Source organism: Alternaria viburni, assembly GCF_023758015.1.
Source record: "Alternaria viburni strain BMP 2772 chromosome Unknown scaffold_14, whole genome shotgun sequence".
In the NCBI taxonomy this organism is placed as follows: domain Eukaryota; kingdom Fungi; phylum Ascomycota; class Dothideomycetes; order Pleosporales; family Pleosporaceae; genus Alternaria; species Alternaria viburni.
This window is the reverse complement of record NW_026055783.1, coordinates 272,665-284,144: the sequence shown is the minus strand read 5'-3', so window position 1 is coordinate 284,144 and position 11,480 is coordinate 272,665. Positions and strand designations below refer to the sequence as shown.

General features: G+C 39.1%; 3 protein-coding genes across 3 annotated transcripts; 1 reads left to right on the top strand and 2 right to left on the bottom strand.

The window, feature by feature from the left end:
• Window positions 1-6,063: 6,063 nt before the first annotated feature.
• On the top strand, window positions 6,064-7,032 carry J4E79_006797 (uncharacterized protein; the record flags this gene model as incomplete). Its single annotated transcript, XM_049355666.1, has 1 exon — window positions 6,064-7,032. The coding sequence occupies one exon, from the start codon at window positions 6,064-6,066 to the stop codon at window positions 7,030-7,032; it is 969 nt and encodes a 322-aa protein (XP_049209695.1).
• Window positions 7,033-7,667: 635 nt separating this feature from the next.
• Window positions 7,668-8,905, bottom strand: J4E79_006796 (uncharacterized protein; the record flags this gene model as incomplete). Its single annotated transcript, XM_049355665.1, has 2 exons — window positions 7,668-8,560; window positions 8,617-8,905. The coding sequence occupies 2 exons, from the start codon at window positions 8,903-8,905 to the stop codon at window positions 7,668-7,670; spliced, it is 1,182 nt and encodes a 393-aa protein (XP_049209694.1).
• A 683-nt stretch (window positions 8,906-9,588) lies between these two features.
• Window positions 9,589-10,660, bottom strand: J4E79_006795 (uncharacterized protein; the record flags this gene model as incomplete). Its single annotated transcript, XM_049355664.1, has 2 exons — window positions 9,589-9,986; window positions 10,036-10,660. The coding sequence occupies 2 exons, from the start codon at window positions 10,658-10,660 to the stop codon at window positions 9,589-9,591; spliced, it is 1,023 nt and encodes a 340-aa protein (XP_049209693.1).
• Between the last annotated feature and the right edge of the window lie 820 nt (window positions 10,661-11,480).

Below are 11,480 nucleotides of genomic sequence, written 5' to 3'. Positions count from 1 at the left end.
AAATAGAGAAGGCCTAAGTATGCGCTTTACACTTTATAAGGTATATAAGTAATCTTATATATTTATAGTAAAGCTAAGAGTAATAATATAGGCGCGCTAGTTAGTTACTAATAAAGTAAAAGATATTAGAATAATATTTAGTTAAAAAACTCTAGAGAAGAGAAAAGACTTACGCTAAGTAATATACTAATTATAACTAGAGTTAGAAGTTTTATACTTATATAACTTTACTATACGTATACTACGTCTACTCTCTTTAATAGCTTTAGTTAAAGTAAAAATAGAAAGACGTAGAAACTTACTCTAGTTCTTCTACTTCTTAAAAAGGTAAGATATAGGCGTTTAAAGGGCTTTTATTAAGAACTTAAAGGCTAACTTAGGCTAAGAATAGCTAGTAGAGTTAACATTATAGATAGAGAAAAGTAGTAGAGTAGTATTAGACACGTTAGTTATAATAGTATTAGTTTAGCTAACACTAGCGCTAGTCTTAGCTTTAATTAAGAGCGTAGTCTTAAGTAAAGTAAGTAGAGTAAGTTTAGCTAATAGCTGTTTAGGTATACGTAAAGGTTAGAATAATAGCGTAGTATTATTACTAGCACTCTTAGTTATAAGCTAAGTAGTAATAGTAGTAAAACTATCTATAGCCTTAAGCTTAATAGTTATTTTATTAGTAGAAGTTAGCTTAAAAAGCGTAAGCGCGTACATAGTAATAGTAGTAGCTTACTTAGCTATAGTAGGCTTAAGAGTAAATATAGTAGTAGAGGTAGTAAAGCTATTATTAGCTTTAGATATAATAGCTAGTTTAGTAGTAAGCTCTTAAGTATAGAAAGTAAATATAGTAACTAGTATAGTATCTATAGTAGCTAACTTACTTTTAGAGCGCTTAGGTAAAGCTATAGTAAAGAAAGAAGGTTAAAGTAAAGTAAAGTAGAAGAAGAGAAGAAGATAGAGAGAAAATAGTAAAAAGCTATACGCGTAAAGATAAAATTAAGAGTAGTAATTACTATACGTAAGAAGAAAAGTTATAATATTATTATTTTAATAGTCTAGTTACTAAGCGCTAAAGAGCTCTTAGGTAAAAAAGTAGAGTAACTAGCGCATAAGTTCTAATAGTAGTATAGTATATATAAACCTTCTAGAATATCTTTATAGATGTACTAGTAATACACTAGAAATAATAAAATATTTATTAGAGAAAAGGCTAATATTATAGAGAGTTAAGCGCTAGATAAGTAGGCGCTATAGAAAAGTAAAGATTAAACTTAAGAAAGATATAAATCTAAGTCTAAGAGATTATTAGCTACTAATATTAAAAGTAATTAAGATAAGGTTTAAAATATACTAGAGAAATAGAGAAAGAGGCTATAGGCTAGTAGAAGAGATTAAATTAAAATAAGAAGAGTAATAAAGAAAAATATACTAGAAAAGAAATAGCCTAAAGAGATTTTGTATTTAAATCTCTAAGTAGAAGTTTAGTGTATAGTATATTTAGATTAAGTAAATAGAATCTAGTAATATAATAGGTAGAAGAGAATATCTAAGAGCTATTCTCTCTTTTATACTTAAGAAAAAAAAAAAGCCTTCTTCTTAAGTATAGAAGAGATATAGTAGTAAAACTAGTAATATAATAATAGGCTAAATAGCTATTAGGCTTAAAGGTTAGTACGCTAGAGAAAGCTAGGTCTAAACAGCGTTTAGATAAGAATATAAAATACATATATATACATAATATAATTAACTATATTAAGTACCTATTCTAATAGAGATACTTCTAATCTCTCTACTATAGTATATAGATAATAACTATTACTAGTACTAGTAGTAGATAGTTATTAAGCTTTATTAGGTTAACTCTAAGCTTTATATTATAATTCTTACTAGCTACTAAGGTTCTAATACTAGATAAGCTCTATTTTTAGCTTACTATTATCTTTATTAAGCCTAGCTTACTATCTTTAATATTACCTAGCATATATATAATAATAGTAAGGTAGTAATAATATATAAAACTAGCGCTCTCTCTATAATAGGTATTACACCTACTAGTATAGACTAGAATTAAAAGTAATAGAGCTTTAGAGAAGAGAATAACGCGTTATAGAATAACGTAGATAACTTTACTAATTATATTAGCGCTATCTACTTATAAGATATACTCTTATAAGCTATTATTAAGGCTAAAAAAGATAAACTCTACTATTTTTCTTCTAATATAGTTAATAATAACTAGAAGCTATATATTAAACTTAGAAATTATACTATTTATAATAATCTACTCTATATATAAAGTAAGCTTTATATCTTTAATATAGATAATATCTAAATAAAAGTTTTAAACTAAGTCTATAGATCTCTATATAGAGGTAGATATAGTAGTAAGTATAAAATATACGCTAAGCTTGCTTAATAGTATTACTAGCTATAGATAATATATAATATTACTTAGTATATATATACTTATTTTACTTACTAAAGAGTTAAGTTATATTAAGAAGAAAAGTATAGTCTATTATATCTCTTACTAATTCTAGACTAATACTAGACTTTAATCTCTATAAATTATATTACCTACTTACTAGCTTATACTAATAATAAGCGTACTTATAAGAATATTCTAGTTATTATTAATAGATTTAGTAAGAAAAAAAAGTTTATATCTATTATTAACTTACGCGTAGATACGCTTATATATATATTTATTAAGTTTATCTAAAAAAAGAAGAGATATCTAGAGTATATAGTATCTAATTATAGACTATAGTTTATCTTTTATTTCTAAACTTATCTTTACTAAAGGCTAGAAATAAAGCTTAAGCTATCTACTACCTACTATCTAGAGACTAATAGTTAGACTAAAAATATAAATACCTTTCTTAAGTAATACTTATATACTTATATTAACTATAAGTAAGATAATTAGGCTCTTTTACTACTTATAGCTAAATTTAAAGCTAATATATTAGTTAACACTAGTATAGAAGTCTTTATATTTATTATAACTAAAAGCTATAATCTTTACTTAGAGATTAAGCTAGCTAAAGTAATAGACGTATAGCTTACTACTCTAGCTAAGAATAATTACGCTAAAGCTAACTTATTTACTAAAAAGCTAAAAGACTTTTAGACTTTTCTTTAATAATAGCTTACTTAGGTCTAAGTAAAGTAAGCTAAGTATATAAACGTATATTAACTACCTACTCTAGAGTTTAAAATAGAAAACTATATTATAGTAGACTTTTATAATCTACGTATAACGTAACTAAACTAGTTACTAGACTTTAAAAACTATAGACTTTTTATTATTATATAAGTTATTAATAATATAGTCTATAAAGTTACTTTATTACTAGAGATATAAGCTTATAATATCTTTTACTTATAGTTACTCTACGCTATTAATAATAAGCTTTTACTTAGCTAGCCTTATAATAAAAAAGAATATATAAAGCTTACTAACTCTAAAGTAGATAATAATACTAAGTATATAGTTAAAGCTATCTTTAATAGCTATATTAACTAATAACTCTATAACTTCTACTTAAATAAGAAGAGCCTTTTATAGTATAAAGTCTAATAGATAAACTACTTAAAGTGTTTTAATAACCTATCTTAGAAACTCTATATAAACCTAATTAGTTTACCTAACTTTATTCTAGAGTACTATTAATATAAGCTATCTAAGCTAGAACTATATTAATAGTTTAATATACTTACTAGTAGATAGAACCTTTTTATAATAATAATTTATCTACGTAATAACTACTAATTACTAAGGCTAGTTAAACTACTTATTTTATAAATAGTTATATAATATTTTATTATAACTTATTACTTATATAATAAGTAGACTATTACTATAAGCTATTCTTAGTAAACTAGTAGTAATCTAATACTCTCTTTACTATAATAGAATCTTATAGAAAAGATATATTAGCGTTCTTATATAATATATTTTTTAATAATAAGCTTATACTATATTTAGTTATATAATAGTAACTTAGAGTCTAAGTAACTTACTAGACTATAATTAAGATAAGAGTAGTATAAGCTATAATATTCTAGATAATACTATTATAAGAGTAATATACTTATAAGTATACTAATACTAATAGATAATTCTAAGTCTTTTACTAATACTTTTATATTCTTCTAAAGCTACTCTAAGCGCTATAATTAAACTACGCTATAGATATAATAGTTATAAAGAATAATAAAGTAATAGTAAAAAATATAAAAGATACTTTAGCTCTTATAGCTTTTATAAAAGAAGTATCTTCTTTATATATTTAATTAGAAGTAATTAGATATAATATTACTTTTATAATATACTAGAAAAGTTATTTAGTAAAAAGGTTTTAGGTATTAGAACTTACCTAAAAAGAGAGAAGAAGTAGTATTATAAATTAAATTTATAATTTCTACCTAATTAGACCTAGCTCTATATTAGGTAAGAAACTTTAAAACTCTACTTATATAGCTTTCTCTTTCTATAATATAGTATTTTACTAGTAATATAATTTTAACTTAATATATCTATTATAAAACTATACTTCTAGATATTATATAACTATTTAGCGCGTAGCTAAGCTTTAAAAGAAGTACTACTTCTAAAAATAATAACTTATTAGTAATAAGTAGCTTATAATTTTACTATCTTTTCTATTATAATAGTAGACTCTAAAAAAGCTAAAAGTTATAAAGAAATACTAAGTAGTAGTAATTTACTATTAAAAGTAAGCTAAGTATTTATATAAAAAATAGTAATTATATTAGTAGCTATAGTTATATATATATTATATTTTTAAGAAGTAGTAGTACTTACTATAGTTACTTTTTATATTTTTTTCTCTTTAACTTATATCTATATATAGTAATTTTATTTTATAGTTACTATTTACTTTACTTTATAGTACTATAATAACGTAAAGTAAAATAAGCTACTTATAACTTTTATAATATTAATAACTTTAATAAAAAGATACTTTTATAAATAAGAGAAATTATAAGTATAATACACTGTCTAAATGTAGAAAGCGTGGTGTTATCGCCAAAGCTAAGAGTGTCTTCTATCTAGTCGGCCTTGAAGCCATCGCTATCCTTTCGATCGCCGATTGACTTGTCCGTAGAAGATTCTGATGCATCATATGCGCCGCCACGGAATGTCACGCATGCTGCAGATGAGTAGGCCTTTGTACAAAGTCCATCGGTTCCGTAGATGTAAGTTTCGTTGTAATCGCTATCGATTACCAGTTAGCTATGGGGAATTCTTAAGCTGAGTGATGCAATTAGACTTACCCGCTGGCGAAGAATGAGATGTTCTGGTCATTAGAACCGACTGTCATGGAGATCCCTCTCACGGAGGCCCCGTTGGGTAAAGACACATTCTGGATGGGTGCGACAATAGGCTGTGGCTGACACTGGCTTTTCGCAAAGATCGCAAAGTGTAGAATCCCCAGAAATAACGGGAACAGGCCTACTGGGAGACCCATTGCAACGTTTGGTGTTGCAAATTTGGAAGTGACGACGTACGGGAGGACTGGAAAGCTGAAAACCGCGGGAGTAGAGGAACCGCAAGGCTGTAAGGTACTGTCAAGTGATAGCGCTTAAACGAGTCGTGTAGCATGTCTGACCGAATTTGGTGTTGTCTTACGCTCAGTTCATGCCCTGCTGCATCGCAATCATGTGGGGTTAGCGTACATGTACGTGAGCCTCACAAATTCACCAACCAGCGCACGCCGCTTAGCGCCGATGGCATAACCGCGCGCAACTCTTTGTACGTGTCTTGATACTAAAGGAGCTGTGCCGCAATGTCGCATCGGTAGATTGCCAGCTGCGACGGAAGATTCCATTTTCTGTCGCATTTCACGATACCTCTGTGTGTGTGCTTCAGACTGCACGGCGCAGTTGCTTTCACGATCCGGTAATCGGCAATCTTTCTACGCGCTCGATATCGCCTGTGCACGCCCTCACAATACTATTTTCCGAACAACTTCTTGGAATCAGCTGTCGCATGCCCGATCTCACTACCTCTCGTGCACTCGACCCACTTGCCATCAAGCGATGATGCGTTCCCGTAGACAAATCGAGTTTTTGGTGTTGGCAGTGTTCCTGCTCTGCTCCTGGTATCTCTTTGACGCCCACTTCAATGTCGCCGAAAGAGGACCGGCCGAGCCCAGCGTGGATGAAAAGCCATGGCAATACGAGGCAACGGAAGCAGAAGACAAGCAAGAGATATTTGAGCAAGAGCATGCGAATGCAGGCGCGAAAGAGAAAATGTCATCGACTTCCACCACCTTTCAACAGATGAGCACATCGACGCAAAGTAATGCTGTCGCGACACCTACTCCATCCCTGCCTGATCGCGTCGTGGTAATGGCAAAGCTTCCCACCGACGAAACAGATTGGGTGCATACCGATCTACCAGACTGGCAAGCAGCCATTTACGACATCGACATAGAAACTCCATACAACATATCAACGCTGGATCCGATGACCAACAGCACTCTACGGACCCTCCGAAACAAAGGAATGGAAGCGAATGCATACCTCGCGTACATCGTGCAAAACTACGACAACCTACCTTCAACAATCGCGTTCATTCATCCGCACAAAGATGGCTACCCGATCGCGTGGCACACCGACAACCAGGAGCATTCCAACGTCGTCTCTCTGCAAAGTCTCAACTTCAACTTCATCCAGAGCAACGGCTACGCGAATCTGCGTTGTGTCAACGATCCCGGCTGTCCGCACGAAGTGATGCCTTTCCGAGATCCGCCTGAGGAGCATCGAACGATCGAGGCAGCGATGCCGGACGCGTGGCGAGACCTGTTCAACAATACGGATGTACCGCACATCCTGGCAACGCCTTGCTGTGCGCAGTTTGCCGTGTCGAGTAAGCAAGTGCGGCAACGGCCACTGGACGAGTACCAGAAGTATTACACGTGGCTGATGGAAACGCCACTGAAGGACGAGACAAGCGGGAGGGTGTTCGAGTACCTTTGGCACATTCTGTTTGGGCAGGAGCCCGTTTAGTAAGTGCTTGGTCGATCGAAGTCGCATTGCGCCGCTGCTAACGTGAACCAGCTGTCCCGCATACGAGAAATGCTATTGCGACGTGTACAACAGATGTTGAACACGCACCTTTTCGTGGGTAGTGCAAGAAGAAAATAAAGTTCACGTGGGATCTCTGGCGGGCAGGCACCGGACTTTCGCAGTCGCGTCGCCGAGCCTGCCCGAAAACCCCCCACACCAGCTGTCCAGTCTGAAGATCACGATACCAACATGAGCCGCGACATCTCCAGTCGAGTTGCTGATACAGCGCCCTGTGCAAGAACAAGGGCTCAAGCCGACGTCGTGGCAGCTCCACGCCCCGTCATGCGCCGCGGTTTCGTTCCTCGCCGCGGGCAAAAAAAATGGCAAAAACATACAACAGCGCGGATTCGCTTCTGGTCACCCACGAAGCTACTAATGCGCCGGTATCTTGCTTAAGTACCGCTGAGCGAACGGGAAGCGCTGAGTTCAAGATCCTATGGTCGTATGTGAAAGAATGAGCAATCTGGCTCAATATATACTTATTGTAACCTCGGGATGCAGCGAGCGAATGGACACAAGCTCAGCTAGGAGATCACAAAGGATACAAGACATACACTCTCTTCCAGTTATTCTGTCTACAATACCCGCTCTGCCTCAATAACACTTTCTACAGAGTGACGTGGTCTCCATATCTTGAGCACCTTCAATCCTGAACTCTCCACCAGCGCCCGCCATTCAGCCTCCGTTCTCTCCTTCGCACCAAGGCACGCCATCATGGTGATATCGGACGTTGTCACGCGAGCGAGCGGCTTCACAGAGCTAACCAAGCTTTCGTGAATGAGAAGCTTCGAGTACCCGGGTTCCATAGCTTCGGCAAGGTGAGAAAGGATCTGCTTCGCCTGTGTGTCTTCCCAGTCGTGCAGCACGTTGTGCATGAAGTAGGCACGGGCACCTTTCACTGGCTGTGGTTTAAAGAAGTCATGAGGGTGGATAGAGATGGTGTCGTCAATAGTCAACTCCTTGAGAATATCGGGCAGGTCTTGGAGCACCAGACTGCCCTCGGGGATATCAGGGTGGCGCAGATGGAATTTGGTCAGGTCGTGGCCCTTGCTACCACCGACATCGACGACAAGGGGCCGGTCAGGCTTGGACTCTTTCACAAGAGTCTCAGTTGGGTAAACATCAACCCAGGGCGTCAAGTTATGCTTGGAGTGACTCTCCATGGCATCATTGAATTCCCTTGCGGCGGCAGGGTTCGCGCCAAGGGACTGGAATAGATTCTCATCTGAGCCCCTCATGAACTGCCAATTGCAGTCGTTGGGGTTAGTAGGGACCTTGTATCCCGTTTTCTTGAGGTAGGCTGGCAAAGTCCTGAACATGGGGGAATTGACGAAGCCATAAAATTCACCATAGACGTTGGCGAGGGCCTGATCCTCAGCGAGAGCGTGTACCCACGGTGTAGGCTTATAGGTATCCTCGGCGGTCTCGATGACAAGATTCTGCCCAGAAATTTGCCGAATCATGCGTCCTGCATTGCCGTCAGAATACTCCTCAAGAGTTAAGCAGAACGGATATGTAACCTACGGATAAGTACTACATCGACACCCGTTAACTCAGCCAGTTCCGCGCAAGTTTTCTCTCCGCCTCCGGTCTTGATCCATTTGCTGAAGACACCCGCGTCAATCAACGTCTTGACGCATGCATTGGTGGCCGGGTTGACCCAGCAGTGCTGCCAAACAATGTCCCACGGCTTGTGTACTTTGCTCAAGGCCAGGGTCAGCGCGTCCATGGCACGGACGCGCTCTGCTTCGCTAACGAAGGAGTTCGCGTCAAGGCCCTCCAGGGCTCCGATAAGTTGGTCCGCTGATGCCATGTTGGAAATAGGAATTAATTTTTGGGTAAAGATGCAGGAACAACGGGAATGACACGCCGTCTACTATTTGACAAAGAGTAATGTTGTTATCTACCGTAAACTGTGGCCATATCTACCGGCCGACTGAAGGTTTCCAAATACTATAGTAGTTAGCAAATTTCTTGTAACAGTTAAGCGCGTACTAAGATCCATTCTTCCTCTGTGCACTTTTCCTGATACGTAAACTGACTTGAACGACACGTGATGTGGCCAAACTTCTACGGAGTAATTAGTTCCGAATCGCATCTAACAAGCCGCACGATTTAATGCCATGCGGGTTGAAGTGGTTAGCACTGATCAGTTGAGGACACGGTATCCGAGGTTGAAGTGAGCAAGGATGTCTCAGGGGCGGACCCACCCGTTGGGCCCCCAACTTCTCACGCCATCCTTGGCAGGTAGCGCGTGGCATGCAGCCCCTCGGACTCGTGCGAGCGACCTCGACCAGACCTACCGGTTGGTACGTGTTGTAGCAGTTGAACTTTTGTGTTGCTGAAGAGTCTGTATTGAGTTTCACAGTTCCTCGCCTTAACAACATTACCTCAACAACATCAAAGCTTGCCCAATCAGATCATCACCACGGCCCTGCTGCCCTATCGCGCGCGTAGATGTTTAGAGGAAGTACTGACCCCCACACTGATACCAAGCTACTTGTCACGATCGTCAATTGGCTTCGCCCATCGGTCGCCCTTCGCGCTCGTCGTCACGTTAAACTCAAGCGTCTTGTGGATCTGGTCCGCGCCGTGGTAAACGAGCGGGATGTCATCGATGCTTTCACCGGTGTGGGTCGATGTCCTCTCCACGTCATCCAACTGATGCCTTAGAAGTTTTTCCCATCTTCCGCTGGTGCTGGATAGTCCTCCTCGGTGGGTGGCGCTGCTGCGTTGTCCCTGGCTAGTGGTCCTACTGCCATTACCACTGCCACTGAGAGTCCGAACCTTGCCTCTGACCGAGCGGAAGAGCGGGCCCAGTGTGGGCAGAGAGGAGCATACCACGAGAATACAACCCTCTCCTAGACCGAGTATATCGAGAAGCGGTACCGGGTCTAACAGAGTTAGTTCCATGCTGAAAAATATGTGGGATGAACAACTCACAAGTTGGGTTCTCAGCCAGTACTACGAAAATTTCTCCAAAGATTGTGAGTTTGTAGATGGTGAGGATGAAGGCCAGGATAGTGAGGCCCAGCGCGATCGAGACCAGGATACGGTTCTTGAGTGGCATGTTGAGGCGCATGATGAATGGGATCGGGTACACAGCGAAGAAAACATCCAGGAAGGCAGAGTAGGCGGAAGTGAAATAGCCCAAATCTGACATGACCTTGGTACTGGCACATTTTCCACCCGGTATCGTTCTGTTCCAGCCGAATTCGACCGGATCGCATTGCTTGTACCACCAGATCGAGGTAGCCAATATGCAGGCCTGGGAGCTGAGCGCGAGGCCCCAGAATAGTATCGTAGTTTTGAGGCCGTAGTCCAGAATGCGCTTGAGAATAGCGATGATGGCAAACTTGGGTAGCGAAAACGTCCATATCAGTACCGAACTGATGATTACATTCCACTTGAGGGCTCGCGGTATCAATGGGGGATCGATAGCCTCCATTCTTCGTCCAAGACCGTACTGTGTGCCGATCGAGATCAGGATGCAGGTGACGAGCATCACAACGACACAGAACACGGTGATGTAGTCGTCCATTCCAAGGCCACCGCCTTTGCTGGACATGCGAGTGCCGACTCTCAACGCCACGAACACTGCAAGACAGTTAGCTGCCATTCGGCGCAACATAAGAGGGCTACTCGCCAGCTGTGACTGCGAACATAGACCAGCAAGCCCTATCAGCGATAGTGCCATAGTCTTCCACGTCCCACAGTCCCATGGTGTTGACGATTGGTGTTGCAAAGGTTTGCGGAACGTTAGACGCTCCTGGTGTGATAAAGTGGGCTCATTGTTAGATACACTGCCGTCGGATGCGTAGCATGCCGCGTAGGATTGCGCGTAGGATGCGTTCCATGTAACAGCCAGAATCCTTCGCCGGCCCCATGAAGTATCGATTTTCGTCACACAGTTGGCATGTGTTATTTAAATTGCCAATGCATACCGTGTACAGAGGATCGACATGTGATCGGAAACTCCTACAGGGGAAAATAGCAGGAAAATCATCTCGTACGGCATAATGACGGAAGTTGTTGAATGACTCAAGCGAATCAAAACACACCGATCGCCCTACCTTCTGAAAAGGTCAAAGGATTCCTACCCCAGGAGTTCCCGAAGTCCTGGCGAGACTCCGTATCAGCCCTGCGGTTCATGACTCATTTAACCGACATTCAGCTCTCTCCCAGAAATATAGCAACATGTGACACATTCGACACAAACACCCAAGTACCGCATGTGAAAGAAAGAGCATTTCGACATATCGTATAGTCAGCTGTCTGCCAAGAGGAAGCCAGAGTATGGAAACCAGCTCTGCCAAGCTAACGGCTACTGTATGAAGTTATATGCTACATCCAAGCGATCAGATTCAACAGAGAAGGGGAATGATACA